The sequence below is a fragment of the Poecilia latipinna genome, unplaced genomic scaffold (genome assembly GCF_001443285.1).
Source record: "Poecilia latipinna isolate Pla-1442-1.1 unplaced genomic scaffold, P_latipinna-1.0 Scaffold3208, whole genome shotgun sequence".
Classification (NCBI taxonomy): Eukaryota; Metazoa; Chordata; class Actinopteri; order Cyprinodontiformes; family Poeciliidae; genus Poecilia; species Poecilia latipinna.
The window spans coordinates 19,677-36,184 of NW_015115824.1; the positions used below are offsets into that span (position 1 = coordinate 19,677).

Here is a 16,508-nt window from a genome sequence, read left to right on the forward strand (position 1 = left end):
GTAGACAAAAAGTCGCAACAAAATAAAACTAAACTGTAATGAAAACCCTGTGCAGACAGATTGAGAAAGTATAACTTAGTTTGGGGGATATTTGTTTAAGATGAGAAAGCAACACGTTTTGCACAGTTTTTAGATTTTTGTTTAATTTTCTTTTAAGCAGTTGAAATGTCAAGGTTGTTTTGTTAAAGCCTTTTTAAACAGAAGCTTGAAAAAATGCATTTAAAACCCACAAAGGCAGTTCAGTCGCTCAGTGAGGACAAATACAAACAGAACTACTTAATTTGAGTGAGTTTAATATATTTTTAATTGACATTTTTAAAACAACCCAGTTGCCTGGAAAAAACAAACAAACCTGGTTTGTTTCTTGGCAATAAGTTTGTTTTCTGGTGTCTGGAAAATGAGCCATTTCAAAAATTTTCCTGATTTGTCATATCACCTAGCAACCCCAGCAGAGTTCCACTCGTTACGTAGCAACCCCAGCTAATCCCAGCCTGTTACCCTAGCAACCCTGGGGGCAGTAGGGGAGTGTGTTGTATTGAACCCTGAATCTGACTTTTACTTTAACCAAAGAACAGTTTCTTTTATTTAAACAGAATCTTAATCTATTTGAAGGTAATTTTAGTCCTGGTGTGACATGTTAACATTTTCTAAGAACAGAGTTTCACTCTCCATTTCCAGAAACAAACCTTGTGTGAACTTACCCTGTGTTGGGGTTGTTCTCTCTATAATCTAGTAGTTTCTTGCTTCTTTTTTCATTTAAATGGAGATATTTAGAGCACAAACAACAAACCAGTTTGTTGGGGGCCTAATAAGAGGCCAGATAGCGTCCTGTCTGTTTACATTTATGGGATTTGTGACGGTTGACACCGTAGCTGCAACATTTGTAAATTATGTTCAGCTTGTGTTTAACATCACTTTGTAAAGATTATTTCATTTTATGCACAGCTGCATGCTGTCTTGTTTTAAATGCAGGGTCCCTCCTGTGATTTCGCTGTAAAAATTGCCCCCTGGAAAATGAAATTAAAATTGCCCGCCTTCGCTTCTGAGTTTCTAAAGTAATATTTTTCCTAAGCACTCCATCGTCCAGCTGCTGGGTTGAGATTATATTTACATAAGATTTGTATAATTCATGACCACTTCCTGTGGTTGGCGTGAGGCGTATAAAAAGATGTCTGCAGCTGGAAACGTCAAACTTTGAGTCTGATTCAAGGTGAAAAGCTGAGACCATTGCTGCTGCTGCTGCTGCTTTGTTAAAAAATAAATAAATAAAATACATGCAGGACGTTTGAGGAGAACAAACCTCTGTCCGTACTTACAAATGACTAATTCAGGAGATCAACCTGTGTATATCTAATTAGACTCTAGAAACGGATTGTGAGCACAAGCAGGGTTACTTCATGCTAATTGCTTTGCTGGACGCACTGAATGTCCCGTATTGTCATTTTAAGCTTCTGCTGCGGTTGTGATGGCAGCATTTTGTCAAGAAAATGCATAACCCACAACGCAGCAACAAAAACCAACAATGCAGCAACAAAAACACATGAAAATGCCCCAACAAAAAGGCAGCAACAAAAGCCACAATGTATAATCAAAAACGCAACAGAAACCAACAATGCAGCAACAGAAACATAAAAAAGCCACAACACAACAACATACATCAACAAAAACCACAATGCAACAACAAAAATGCAACAAAAGCCGCAATGCAGCAACAAAAGCCACTATACAGCAACAACGCAGAAACAAAACTGCAACAAACCAAGTGGGTTTCTTTTTCTTTCAAAGTGACGCCTGAATTCAGCTTCTGTTCTTTTAAAATATTTATTTCTTTTCTATGATTTCTCTTTGTGAGCGAGTTTGTGTGTGCACCATTATTCTCAAATGAGTACCATATGAAGTTTCATGGAAATGAGTTTGGGGGTAAAAATAACATTTATGCTTAAATTACCTAACATTTTGAAATAAAAACCTTTTATTATACAGATCTCGAGATACTGCAAGAAATCCATGAAATTGAAGTTAAATATTTCAAAAACCCAAATAAATGCTTCTTAATGAGAAATATATTTAGTTCCTACCAAATATAATTAAAACTTGCATCAGAGCTGTGTTAATGTATGCCTTAGGGAACAAACATGGCCGTCGTCTGTTTGTTTGCGCGTTGTTTTTGTTTTGCTGAGTATTTTTAGCCTCCTGTCTTCCTGCTGCGTACCGAGGGGAGCAGCTGAGGGAGTGTCACCGCCCATCCACCGCTCCAGATGACAGGGAGTGAAACAGGTCCAAGCCTCCTAATTGTCCTGGAGCTAATAATAAAACTCGCATCTGAACCGATTTCACGCAGCATGTTTAGGTGCAGGAACAGGCGAACCACTGGAGGTTAGCAGAGTTTCCTTCTGGAGGGCACATTTACTTTTAAAAGAAGCAGTTCGCAAAATTCTGCTGTGGTGGCTCTCATTTCTGATCTCCAAATTACCTGGATTCATTATTTATGCACCAAAGAGGAAATTTTACTAGTTTGGTTTAGGGCTGAAGGGATTAATCACGATCCAGTCAACGATTAATCATCGTTGACTGGAAGCCATTTGCTGGAAAAACTCAACATATTCAGACCAGCAATTATACCAAATCTGTACAAATATTATACATTTTGTATTTTAGATTAATCATGATTATTCGATTATTGATGTTTTCAATTAATTTAGTTATTTGTTAACTGGAATATACAGACACAAAAAAGGCAATTTTCTGGAAAAAAAATCTCATTCAGAAAAGTTAAAAACTATATAAATATATATATCAGTGACATGCAGTCAGGGGAAAATATGGAAAAATAATATATAATAGTAAAATCATTTATAAAGATATTTTCACCCTGTGGTTTGTACTATAATGTACCTATTTTTTCATTTAATTTAACCAAATCTGATGTTTTTTTCCTTCAAAATCGCTGAATTTTCGCATTTTCCCATTCAAATGCTCAGAAGCGAAGCCGGTGAGGCAGCAGTGAGCTGAGCCTCACCTGGGATTGCGCAGCCTCTAGCTAACTGCACTGGCTGCCACTCTATGAGAGCAAGTTCGTCCTGTCTGTACGCCGCCAATAAAATGGTTAAAAACATTTAATGTATTAACTGATTTTCAATAATTTAGCTTATGTATTTAATGTACTGTGTTTTTATTGTCACCAACTGTGTGTAACGTGTTTCATGTGCTGAGGATCAGAAACGGCAGAGAACAGATTCAAAGTGAGGCAGGCAGTTCTCTTGCCTCATCGCTGGGGGCGCTCATGAACCCAGACATTGTGACTCCACAACTGCAGAGTAAGAGACGGTAACAACGAGCTAGCTATACAGTAGCTGCGCTGATACAGAGAACGAGAAAGACGTGGTTTTGAGTTGTACTTTAACGGTTTCTCCCTTTGCTGTTAAGCACAGCACAAAATTAAAAATATCTACATGTCTAAGTTTGATTGAGATAACGGGATTATTATGCGGCGCGGCTAAGCATCACATGTTAAAGAATAGTCTTTTTGCCCTCCAGCATTGTACGCATGCGCGAAATTTCCTTAGGTAAACAATAACATGCAAAGGTCTAGATTTGTAAATCAGATTATAATTAAGTCACCTGGTTCAGACTTATCAAAGGAATGTTGTTACTCCATTTTAGGCAATAAAATTAAATTTTCTTACTTAAAAATATTTATTCGTTTATTTTAATGCATTTCTAATATTGTGGCAAAATGAAAAATCTGTAGAGTGAACCTTTGTTTATATGATTAATCGCCAGAATAATCAATTAATCGATTACTAAAATAATCGTTTGTAGCATCCCTGGTTTAGTTGTATATGTTCTATGCAGAACGACTCGTCTCCACTGTGGTTTCCTGTTTGTAAACGCTGCCAGTTCCCATCTATCCAGACCTGTAGCTTTTAATTAGCCTCAGGTACCTGCAGACACACACACTTTTCAGTTTCACTCATCTGTCCGAGTTACACTCGAAGAAACGGACAGCTAGTAAGTAGGGCAAAACCATGGATACAGCAGCAGCAGCAAGACGCTTAATGTCTTTACATCAGTGCAGATTTTATTACTTTTGGTTTTGTTTTTGCTTTTTTCTGATGCTCTTCCTCGAAATGACAATGACCTGATATATGAACTCTTGGCTACAGTGAGTGAAGCGTGTTGGTATTATTTTAGTTATTTCTTGGCTGTTTTACTGAAATGGAAAGCAGCTGCTGTTTGATGTCGCCTGATGTCTGTTTTTAATACACAGACAAAATTTTCACACATTTTTAAATCTTTAATTTAAGGATGTTCCTTCTGACTAATAATTTGATTTATTCCATGCAGGTTTGATGATCTGCTGCTTTTTAGACACATTTTAAGTGTGAAACCTAGTTTTATTAGAGCTGATATTTGTGTAGGTCTGCAAGAAAATATTTTGACATCATTTGTTTGCTGGGTTGTGGTGTTTTGTGTACTTCTTATATGTATTTAATATAATTGTGAGAATGTTATTTTTATTTTTTGTAGGTCTGAACAGCAGCGTATTAGGGCCACTGTAGATAGCTCTTTTAATTGACATTTAGTGATTTTTGTGATGTAAAAAATAAAATAATAAAATAAATAAAAATAAGGGATTAATCTTAGAAATTTTATAGAAAAAACTTGGAAAATTCTAAGTTTGAAAAGTTGACCATTTGTTGAAAAAAAAAAAAAAAAAAAAGCTGAGATTCAAAAGAAAAAAAATTCAATTTTTGAAACTCAGAAATTTTGGGGGGGGTTAAGAAAATTTCTGAGATTAATCTCAGAAATTTCTGAATTTTTGCTCGATGTGATAATGGTGAACTCATCTATACTGTTTATCTGCCATCTACAGTGGCTATGCTAACTAGCCTTAGCGTCACAACAGGCTATGCTAGCTGTAGTGTAGCAGAGAGCAAGAGGTGCCACATGAGATTGATTGACAGCAGTAAGTCCCGCCTCCTGGCTCTGATTGGTTGGCGATGGTTTCATCAAATATGTAATTCAACTGTTACTTACTGTTACTTACTGTTTGAATTAAAACAATTTCTGCAATATGAGACAATAAAAAAATAAACATTAACTCAAAGGAAAGACAATATTAGACTTTGAAAATGTCTACTGCTTTAATTCATACATTAGATATTTTTACTGTCGCCTGGATTTTGTTCCTGCTTGCAGCTCAGCTCTTATGTAAGGCTGGGTTTGTTTTGCTGCTCTTTCGCCTGAGGTGCTCTCATTCTCAGCATCACCACAGCCATGCTCTGCTGCAAAGTCGGGGCAGCAGCAGCTCTGAAAGGGCAAAACCCAATTCTGTAACCCGAGCGCAGTGGAGGGGAAGAAAAGAAAAGGATTCAGGGAGGAGGAGCAGAGTATTCGGCCTTGTTCATGCAACACGCTGCAAGGATTTCTGAGGGTATGAGTTTGTCTGCTGGGTTGAAAAATCTGTTCAACACCTGAGCCCAGAACGACCCAGATTATTGTGTAACCTCCATGTTTTATGCTGTACAGATGAGACGAACGAAAGCCGCTCCAGCGCAGATGGAAGCGATGCTTTTCAGTGATTTTTACAGGCAGAATTACAGTCGAGAGAAAAATGGGATTTATTTATCATTTAACTCTTCCTCTCATTTCTCTTTACTGTGAACTAAGAATACGTTTTAGATCATGTTTCACCACAAAGCCAAGGCTCAATACTTCATGTCATTCAAAAATCTGCTGATCTCTGGTAGCAGTCAGTATTGCAGCAAGGCTGAGGAGGCCTCTAACTTAAGACAGCTACTGTTTGACTGTCTGGACGTGCTAATGGCTTGATTTTCCCTCAATAAAGACAATGTTCTACACTAACATGTTCTGGATGATCAGTTGTTAAGCTGATCCACCTCATTTGCTTTTGCTGATCCATCTAGAAAACCAGGCAAAGAAGCAAAACCTGAATAATCTGATCCATCATCCTCTGGAAACACATTTCTTCCACTATTTTGAAATATCTGCAGGATTTTATTTTCTATATTGCTGTGGAGTAAATTTTTGGGGGTCAAAAACCCAAAGTTGAAAGTTCTCAGGGGCCAAAATTATTATTTTTGCAAAGAGAAAAAGTGATTATTGTGAATTCATTCTTTCTCCTTTGGCTTCACAACTATACATTAAGTAAGTTAAATTTGAATGAAACCAACATTTGTCTTAATGTTTGGCCAATTATTATCTACTTTGTTGGTTCTATAAAATGTTTTAGTTCATTTCCAGCAACAAAAATAAAACATTTTCAAACTTTCCCTGCTTAAAATGTTGCTGGATGTTTGTGGCGTGACTTTCTATGAAATAAAAATAAAAGCAAAAAGGAAAGAAATTGTTGTACATTTTACATTTAAGCTTGCCGTGGAAATTTTGTTGTTAAAAAAATTACAGGAAGTGTCCATCTGCGTCGACTCCATTTGCATCATTCAGGGATTGTTGGCCCTAATCCACTGAGAAATTTGTTTTGAGTTTTTATAATAATAAAATTTTATGTTTCCTCCACAATGACGACTTTTACAGTAAACTCTTTGGATTTAACAGAGTTTAGACTAAATCTGATTGCCGTTTTTGCCTTGTATTTAAATGAGCCTGCAGCTGTACTAGATGGCACTTTGTGAGCATAGAGAGATAAGAAAGCAAAAAGGTAAATTGTCTTAGCTTCATAAAACGATAATGAGCTCCTGGATTTGCATTTTGCAGTCTTTGTTTTTTTGTTTTTTTTATCTCCCAGTGCAGAGCAAAGTAAACGGCTTTTATTTGCAGCTGGAGGTTCTGTGAAAATGAAAAAAAAAAAACATTTTTGAAAACGCTCTTATTCATTTGTTTGTGAACACAGAGACAGCTGCATGCCATTTGTCCCGATATGAATCTTCTGCGCCCCTTTCTGCAGCAACACCTGGATCAGGTGTGGAAACAAGAACGACTGATTATGATCATCTGCAGGTGAGAGGAGAGAGTTTATCAGGCTGTGGAGGAAGTTTCAAATGTTTACCATCACCTGGGATCCGAGAAACACGTTTCTCACATTTTATTCTGACAGCAATCTATGACGGCGCATTTTAGACAGAAAAGAAACAGGAGTACATTCCTGCCAAAAAACTCATATTGTAAGATTAATCTCAGAAATTCTAGAAAAAACAATACATTTCTGTTTGAGAGAAAAAAAATCTAAGAAATTTCTAGAACATGGAAATTTCTGAGCTCCAAAAGTCCAAATTTTGCAAAAAAAAAGGAAAAAAATCTGAAAATTTGAAATTAATCTCAGATATTTTCTAGAAAAAAAAAACTTTTGCTGTTTGGTGCCACTCAGAAGTGAAAATACTTCTACTGCTGCATAATCCAACATGTTGAAGCAGAAGAGTAAGCCCAGAGCATCATACTGCCATCACCATGCTTTTCTGAAATGCTGTTAGCTTTATTTCAGATGTAAAATCACAAAAAGTTCTCATTTGTCCACAGAATATTTTCCTAAAAGTCTTCAAAGATGTTTTTGTTCATTTATTCCTCATAAATAAATTAGATCATCTTTTAAGAATATATATTTTTGTATTTACTCAGGTTTTATTTTCTGATACTTAAAATTAGTTTGATCTGAAACATTTGACAAAAATCACACTAATTCATTTTTAACATCAATGTATAAACAAACAGTGCTGTAAAAGTTACTAAAGGTTAAGTTTGGAATTTCACAACTTAGTGAGAAAAAGAAAAATATTCTTAAACTCTAAGTTTCTGGTTCAATATTTTCTTTTTTGTGTTTTGCAATGTAGAAAAATTTTATATTATGCACATATATTTATATGATAGCTTAATTTATTGTTTAGTTTGGGTTATTTTAAAGTGTTTTTCATGGGTTCTTGTTGTTCTGGTACTAATAGGAGCCTTCAGTCTTGAGACATTTTGCTCTGTTATCAGTTCCTGCTCAAATGGAGCTTTGAGGAAGTCATTTTTTAAATAATTTTGTGTTTTCTGTACCTTGACAAGTTCTTGTGTCCTTGCAGGCATGTCTGTAGTTATTTTTTGACGAGATTAGTCAATTCTGAGTCATTTTGTGTCTTGTTGGAATTACACGTGATCCTTTCTTTCTCTATCTCGTTTTGCTATTTATTTTTTCTTCTTTAAACTCATTCTAAGTTGTCTCTTTGTCTTGTTGCTGTGCAGTTTTGGTAATTTTGTTGTGTCATGTCTGGGTCTTTTGATAGTTTGGAGTCACTAAATTTGTTGTTTTTGAGTCATTTTATTCAGTAATTAGAGTGAATTAACTAAAAATATTATTAGCTAAACACAGACTGGCTCAGGAACTAAGTCTATAACCAAAACACTGCAAATTAAGAGGAAGAAATGTAAATATATTTATAATTAGACTGATTGAGAAACGAAACCCGATTACAGAAGATGAGAATGACGGTTGAGCTTTTTTTTTTTTTGCAGTTAATGTCTGTTGAAATGTGGCAGACATGAGAGCGACATTTCCAGTTTCCCCACACCAGAGCAACATATTGGAACTTGTTGAAAAAGCTCAGGGGAATCTGGGCCGCAGCCATTAAACCAGAACTCTGTTAGAGGAGCAATAAATTGTGGGGATTATTACAGAAAGTTTCCTCCAGAGTTTAAGAACCGCTTGACTTCAGAGGCTTAGGAAGAGGAAGTCAGGACTTCATATGCAGGGCCGGGTTTCATTCTATAAAATGTGTGAGACGCGCAGTGAACTGTGACCAGCGCTGACAATCCCAATTCTGCAAACATTCTTCATCTTTTTCTTAAAGTGTTCAAAGCGTTGGTGGATAAAGAAATGATGGGTAACTCGGAGATTGCTCAGAAAATGTTACATTTTAAAATAAAACACAAATGCAAAACAGCGGGCATAGAAAAGCTAATGAATAAGTGACTCCTTCACGTTAGAAAAAGATAAATAAATATTTTCACTTCCAACGACCACAGGAAACCGTCCAAAACATGAAGTTTACCAACTTTTCTAATGAAATGCTGCCAAACCCCCCTTACCCTCAAAATAAGCATACAAGCATGAACAAACAAAGCAGAGATGCAATAAAACGGCTCCAAATTTAGCATCAAAACCTCACAGTAGTTTTGTTTTGCTCTTTCCCCTGTATTGCGTCAGATTACTGATGATTTCTGAACATCTTAAGGTTGTACTGGCCTGCAAGTCTGAACCAGAAGTGACCGGCGCCATCTTGGTGAGCAAGCGCAGCGGAAAGCAGAAATGAACCTCGGCCAACAAAAATAAAGTATAATGACACTTCTGACTGAAGTGCCAGAGACATACATATCAACAAAATCACCGCTTTTGGGATCGGCCCTTAGATACAGAGAATGTGGCTTGTTTGTTGTTGTCATAACAACTCCCTAGCAACTGTCACGACAGTTAGTTACCGATACAAGTGTTAGAAAAGAACACGCAAATACTTGAGAGCCCTCTAAAAGCAGTCATAGGTGCCTGCATTAGTAGTTCAAGCAACAAATATACGTGAATAGTCATTGATACACAGAGTGGGAACTATGTTAGCAAAAAACAAACAAAAAACAAAACAAAAAAACACCTATGTTAGCAATGCCGCACAAGCTAACATTCATGGTCGTCCGTATCTCCGTTCTTGGCCAATCAGCGCCAAGGAGATTCTGTATACACGTTCACACTACTCTGTTTAAAATAGCAATAAATCTGATTATAGTAGGGCTGCAACAAAAAAACATTTTTTCTAGAGAATTTGAGGTAAAGTTAAAAATTTCAGAGTACTTTGCCAGAAATTTCCCTTTTTTTTTTTTTCCTTTAATCTAATTTTGAGATTTTCTAGAAAACACAAGGAAACAAAAGTCAGAAATTTTGAAATGGTAGGGTTTCTGAGATTAATCAAAAAAAATTTCAAAGCCTTTTTTCTATTATATTTTAGTCTTATGAAACTCAAAGATTTCTGAGATTGATCTCAAAATTTAAGTTTTAGACTTTTCGAAATCAGATTTTTTTTTTCTAGAATATTTCTGATGGGGCTATTTTGCTGGAATTTCCCTCCTGTTTTCTACAAACTCAGAAATTTTGAGATTAATCTCTGAAATATTATAGAAAAAACAGGAAATTTGAATTTGAAAAATCCTAAAATTTGCCAGAATTATTTTTAAATTTTGAAGCTCAGAAAAATTCCAAGTTTCTTTCAGAAAGCTCTGAATTTAACCTAAAATTTCAGCTTTTTTTTCTAAGCAAACTTGGAAATGTTCAAGCTCAAAATTTGAGGGTTTTTTTTTGTTTTTTTTTTGAAGAAATAAATGTATTTCTCCTTTTCCCTATGTACTCCAAACTCAGAAATTTTGAGATTAATCTCAAAATTTTCTAGAAAAAAAACGTGGGAATTTTCTGAGCTTCAAAAGTAATATATATATATATATATATATATATATATATATATATATATATATATATATATATATATATAGTTCCTTGTTGAGTTTAATTTATTTATTTTTTTTATTTTACTTTTTCTTTATTTTTTACAAATTTGACTTCTCAAACTCAGAAAATCTGAGGGTTTTTTTGGCAGAATTGTACACACTAGTTACTTTTTTATTTATAATGGCCCTAATACGTAGTCGTAAACTCCTGCTAGAGGTGGTATTTGAACGAAAGTGCATTTAATCAGCACCAGTGGTGTGAACTTGAGGAGAAAACCTTCTCCGCCTCTCCATCCTCTCTGCTGCTGGGCGCTGGACTCACCAGGTCTTTGGAGGTTCCGAGTCTCTTGAGTCCGTCCAGGGGCAGCAGGTCAGCCGAGTCCTTGTGTGTGAACTGGGTGGCCTGTTTTAGGCGCCTCTGCTGATGCAGGATGGCTTTGTCCCGGATGGCCAGCTCTCCTTTCTTCGCCTCACTCATGCTCTCAAACTAGGCAGCTGTCTGTGCAGCAGACGGGCTGGATGTCACGGTTTCCGGTCTGCTTTATCGTCCCCTGGTTTTGTAGAATAAATAACCAGATATTCCTCTGTCTGGTCAAATCCTGCTCCTGTCTCCTCTCATGTACTTTTCCTGAGCGCTCCTCGGATGTAGAGCTGCATCTTCCTCTGAGATCTGCTCCCTCTGACTGAGAAGGAGAAGAAGAAGAAGGTGGGACTAATAAGTCTGTGCGCGTCTTTTCTACCCTCCCCTCATCGCTGCCGTCCTTGGATTTCTCCGTTTGCTCACCATTCGGAGCACATCTTCCCTGACTTTACTGAAAAAAAAGACAGCTTTTCATGCATTAAAAAATAAAATAAAATCATGCCTCCTGCGGTGCTTTTGCAGCTGGATCTGACCTCACATTGAGGATCAATCTGGCAGATATTGATTTCCTCTGTCCCTCCCTCTGAGTGCCACAGCTAAAACCAGAATCCAATTTCTCCCGTCCATTCACTCTATAAATATCCCATCCAATCTTTGTCCGTGACCTCTAGACGATGACACGCTGAAGATGCTGCGGATTTAATGAAAAACAACAACATAACTCTGTTCAGCACAAACACGCATGTGAAACGTTTCATCTTTAGGATACAGATGTTTTTTTTGTTTTTGTTTTTTTACGGAGTCCTTGTGAAGGTGAAAATACAGCGCGCATTTAAAGGTGGGGAGATATTTAAAAGCAAGTGCTGCCCCCTGCTGGTTGCATGTGTAAGTCTGATTTTTCCTACTAAATTACATAAACCCTCATATTTAGAATAATGTAGATTTAAATTTTAGTTTGAATCAAAATTAAATGAGCAGTAAATAAGTTCACAAGGTTTGAAGTGTTTGATGAGTGAGGAAATATGAGCAAACACTGCAAAAACATAAAATCTTACCAAGTATTTTTCATCTAGTTTCTCGTGCAAATATCTTACTCCACTTAAAAAGACAAAACTAAGAAGTAACTTTTCATTTAGAAGTAGGGGCTTGTTTTAACTGATTACTTAAAAAATACCAGTTAAATTGGCAGATTATTAAACTTATAACAAGACATTATAATAAGTGAAATAATCTGCCAATGAAACTAGAACTTTTTCATCAATGTTAGGGAATTATTGGCTTTGAACGAGCTCCTATCTCTTGCTGAAAAGTTAGTTTTAAGTTAGTTTTGTCTTATTTCAAGTGTACTAAGATATTTTCACTGGAAATTAGTAAAAAAATAGTTGGTAAGACTTTGTGTTTTTGTACTGCATTCAAAAAAAGAAGCAAATCAATTATAAAAGCCCAAAATTTAATCTAGGAAACTAATTATTAAAGTGGGATTTTTACATATGGATTATTTAAAGTTAATTGAAATATCTGTAAATCAGGCTTAACAGCTGTTTGGTTTACTTAACCTTTTCTAAGGATAATTCAAATTAAATATTAACATGTTTTTCTTTTGGTAACAGGAACCAACCTGCAGTTGCAGAGGAAATCTTAAACATCCTCTCCAAATGGTAAGAAAAACTAAAGAGTATTACAAAATCTGCAGCTTTTGTTTTATAAACAAGTGAAGAAAACAGAGATCAAACCCAGAAGCTTTATTCTGCAACAAAAAACAAAAATCCAATCTCCATAAATACTGCACTTATTACACAGGACGATCAGAGGTTCATGTCACTGCTCAGCAAACATCCACTGTAACAAAAACAGAAAATAAAAACAGCAGTTTTTGGTCAGATGCTGGCGCTGTAACAGAGTCTTGCATTTTGTGTTTTTTTTCCTTAATGGTTTCACTGCGGTTGCAGAAGGCACATCTGGGACGTTTATTTAGTTTATCTCAGGAGAAATAAGACTGAACAAGGCGCTTTGTTTCCCGACGCGTTCAAGGACCCCCCGTTCTTGTTAAAGTGTCGGCATAAACCGCAGCTCTGTCCCTGATTAGGTGTGAACAGAAACATAAGAAATGCAGCTTTAAAGTTTGGGGGAGGAAATAAAAACATGTAGCAAAATGCCATATTTGGAGTGTAAACATCAGGATTTTATTCAAAATATCTCCTTTTAGCCTCAAGTGCTCACTAATTATTTACATTAAGGTCAGAGGTGACGTCACACTGTGTGTGTTAAGAGTCTCTGATGTGAAACCAGACTTTAATATTTTAAGACCGTTACATTTTAAACATTTACTGGTGGTTAGTGTTAATAACTGTAAACCTCAGTTCAATTCAGATCCTTGTTTTGTATCTGTAAACAAGCTTTATTTACGCTCATTTTCAGTTTTAGTGGTTTGTTGAATTATGGAGATAATAAGTTTGTACCTGCAGAGGTTAGGGGATTTCAGGCTGGTCAGAAACTCAAAGATCTGCTCTTCTTCAGTCCCTAAAGGCATCAGGATAAGCGCTATAAGGTTGCGGTAATTTACTGAGGGAAAAATGTTACTTTGGGTGAAATTTTTTTTCACAAAACTGCAGAGATGCCAAGCAGCAAAGGACTGAAATGAATAATCGAATGTTTGGCTGATGAAAGTGACATCTTATGGTGCGTTCACTGACTGGAGAAGCATTCGGATTTCTGAGTTTGGTCCGATTTCTCTTAAATGTTCTCTCCACTGCAGTGAGCTTCGTTTGGAGGTTCCTCTGGTCCCAGCGGGCCGCTGGTCATAGCGAGTTGGGGAGGTAAAGCGAACACAGCAGCATGTTCTGACCCAGAGCTGGGAAGCGCCTGAAGGCCTCCCAGGCGTCAGAGAATATGTTGTATTTGAGGAAGACGCGGTGGTCCAGGCTGGTGGGGAGCCCGATGTCGCGGCTCATGATGTAGACGCCGTCGTTGTGCAGCGTGCAGGTGAGGTTCAAACCCGACTTGGACGTGTTCTCCTTCAGCTGGATCCACTCCCCCGTCGACACGTTGTACGACTGAACCGACAGGACGTCCTCCGTCTGGCTGGGCCGCCGCTGCCGCCGCCCCGCCTCCAGTTGGTGGGTGTAGCCGCCCACCAGGTAGATGGTGTCCTCCACCGAGAGCATCTGCTGCTTCCGGATGTGGACCGGACACGTCTGGAACACCGACCAGGAGTCGGAGGTGGGGCAGTAGCGAAGCACGTTGGTGTTTCTGTCTGTCAGGAGGGAAAAACGTCGCATCTGAAGCAAGCAGGTAGGGCTGGGAGATACGACTTACAAATAAAACCAGTGATTATTTTCATACCAGATCTGATTTTTATTTTTTTCTGCTTGCTTTCTTTTCTACACTGCAAAACCACAAAATTTTACCAAGTAATTCTGGTCTATTTTCTAGAGCAACTGTCTTAGTTCACTTGAAATGACACAACTAAATGAGAAGTAACTTTTCAGCAACATATAAGTCAATAATTCTTAAATGCTGATGAAAAATTACTAGTTCCACTGGCAGATTATTTCACTTAGAACGTGGGAAAAATTTATTTTTACAAGTTAAATAATCTGCCTGTGCAACTAGCACTTTTTCATCAATATAAAGGAATTATTGACTTAAAATAAGATTTTATATCTTATATTTTGCTGAAAAGTTACTTATAAGTTAGCTTAGTCATATTTCAAGTGTACGAATTTATCTGCACTAGAAACTAGACAAAAAAGTACTTAGTAAAATTTTGTTTTTGCAGTGCAAAGACAAAATGACAGTAAATATTTAATCTCTTCTCTGAATTGTATGACAAAACATTACACGACTTCTTGTTTAGTCATAATATTAGCAGAAAACAAGATCAAATTTAACCAGGAAAAACATCTTAAGACTCAAAGAAAAAAGTTTTAATGAGAAAAAAGCTGACATGGTCCATGACATGACCAGATATTTTAACACATCAGCATCAAATTATTAAGTATTTCTTTGGGTACCAACCTCTTGCGGTGTATCCACCCATGACGTAGATCATTCCCTGACACTCGCAGGCTGAGAACTCAGCCAGAGGGTCAGGCATGGAGGACACACAGGTCCACCAGTCCTGCTCAGGGCCGTAACACTCCACTGTACCCAGACACTGACCTCCCACAGCGTACAGCTTCCCCTGGACAGCCAGCAGCTTGAAGTTAGACCTGGATCAGAAGTCATGAAACAATGGAAATGGAGAACATTGAGCTAATTTTTATTTATCATGCGATTAATTGATTTATTGCTCATTTAACTGTGACAGGCCTACCTCTTCTGGTTGAGAGGAGCCACCTGGTTCCATTCGTTCCTGCAGGGGTTGTAGCAATGCACTGCAGAAATCTCCTGGCTCGTCATCCGGTAGCCGCCCGCTATGAACAGGTAGTTATCCAGGACTGCGGAGCCGTAGCCTCTGACGTTGATCATGTCTTGCGGCAGGTTGTTGGCCAGCGGCTTCCAGCGCTGCTCCACCTCCCCGTACCTGAGCATGGACCAGGGCTCGTCCTGATCCGGCACATCCAGGGACAGACAGGTGAAGTCTCCGATGACCACCAGCGTGGCGGTGCCCTTCATGCGCATCTCCCGGAGCTGGTCCCTCACAGCCGGGGGCAGGCTGCCGAACTCCGGGCGCCGCAGCATGGGGTGGTAGTGGCAGCTCATGTACTTGAGGCAGGCGGTCCTCAGATCGTGGATTCCGTACACTTCAGAGAGGCTGTACAGCTCCACACAGTTTTCCGGCCGGATCTCTGAGCTGAGCAGCTTCAGGATGGAGGTGACCTGCAGGAAGGAGGCAGTCTCGATCAGATCCTCCAGGGTCTCATTGACCACCTGAACTTTGGAGGTGTTGATGAACTCCAGGACCAGCTCCAGGCCCGGCACGCTGAGCCCTTGCAGCTGGACCGAGTCCTCTGTGGACTCCCTCATCCCGGAGCTGTAGAGCGCTCGGAAGTAGTCGCTTTTCTCGATCAGCTTCTTTTTATTCACCTCGTAGGTCCTGTCGTCCACCACGATGGCTATAACCTGGTCCGCTGACATGTTTACCCCCTGCTGTTTGTCAGCCTCCAGGATGAGATTACAGTTCACCGGTGGGGCAGCTCCGTGTCCTGTCTATATATGGTCATGTTCATCCCATAGTTCCCCATGGAGCTGCTCCCGAGCCTGGAAAGCTAACCAGCTAACGGGAAAGCTAACCGGCTAAGAAGTAAAACAGCAACAACTGCCTTTTCCTCAGTTTAGCATTCGCCGGTATTCCTCAAAAAGTGTATCCAGACCGTAAAATATTCGCGGTGTATTATACAGTATTTCAGACATTTAAATTTATTTTTCTTCTAAAATCCATGAGTTCCATCTCGGAGAAAAACTGTCAAAGACCCTAACTGTTTTGATTCTTAACTTCCTCGTTAGTGAATCGACTGCTATTTCTGGCTGTGCATGTGCGCTGCTGCCACCTACCGATATGTTTTTGAATATCAGTTCATTTGCAAATTGACGCGCAGAGATTTAAAAAGTGCTTTGTTGCTTCATAAACCCTAAAAATAATGGAATAGAGGGGGGGAAATTGGCAAAGCAACACAATACTTTTCAAATTATTTAAGTTTTGTTTGCTTCTACGTGAGACGATTTGTGTTACTAAAATATAATGCTAATATTGTTTTAAAGG

At 38.1% G+C, this 16,508-nt stretch overlaps 2 protein-coding genes and 1 long non-coding RNA gene across 5 annotated transcripts in view; 1 reads left to right on the forward strand and 2 right to left on the reverse strand.

Annotated features, from left to right (window-relative positions):
• Positions 1-11,683, reverse strand: part of LOC106940390 (nuclear receptor-interacting protein 2-like) — a 31,353-nt gene extending 19,670 nt beyond the window's left edge. Inside the window, exon 1 of the mRNA XM_015023124.1 lies at positions 10,766-11,683. Within this exon, the coding sequence (XP_014878610.1) occupies positions 10,766-10,921 (156 nt within the window). The 5' untranslated portion in view covers positions 10,922-11,683. The remainder of the gene's footprint in view (positions 1-10,765) is intronic.
• The window catches only part of LOC106940391 (uncharacterized), a 31,641-nt gene extending 19,177 nt beyond the window's left edge, over positions 1-12,464 (forward strand). Inside the window, exons 2-3 of the long non-coding RNA XR_001423080.1 lie at positions 6,929-6,981; positions 12,415-12,464. This is a non-coding gene — a long non-coding RNA (uncharacterized LOC106940391). The remainder of the gene's footprint in view (positions 1-6,928; positions 6,982-12,414) is intronic.
• A 67-nt stretch (positions 12,465-12,531) lies between these two features.
• klhl42 (kelch-like family, member 42) lies at positions 12,532-16,375 on the reverse strand. Of its 3 annotated transcripts, XM_015023128.1 has the most exons (4): positions 15,833-16,370; positions 15,120-15,625; positions 14,822-15,015; positions 12,532-14,057 (listed from the first exon to the last, which is right to left on the reverse strand). In XM_015023128.1, exons 1-4 carry the CDS (start codon positions 15,881-15,883, stop codon positions 13,603-13,605), a joined length of 1,206 nt encoding a protein of 401 aa, XP_014878614.1. In that variant the 5' UTR covers positions 15,884-16,370; the 3' UTR covers positions 12,532-13,602. The 3 variants fall into 3 exon arrangements, with proteins under 3 accessions (XP_014878614.1, XP_014878613.1, XP_014878612.1); XM_015023127.1 differs by having other exon boundaries at positions 12,532-14,082; positions 15,120-16,375; XM_015023126.1 differs by having other exon boundaries at positions 15,120-16,370.
• Between the last annotated feature and the right edge of the window lie 133 nt (positions 16,376-16,508).

Excerpts from the sequence above, each read along its gene's own strand:
- klhl42 (XM_015023126.1), bottom strand. The coding sequence starts at position 15,883 with ATGTCAGCGGACCAGGTTATAGCCATCGTGGTGGACGACAGGACCTAC. Across the intron at positions 15,016-15,119 it reads GCTCCTCTCAACCAGAAGAG|GTCTAACTTCAAGCTGCTGG; the intron begins GTAGGCCTGTCA and ends CTTCTGATCCAG. Across the intron at positions 14,058-14,821 it reads GGGTGGATACACCGCAAGAG|ACAGAAACACCAACGTGCTT; the intron begins GTTGGTACCCAA and ends CCCTCCTGACAG.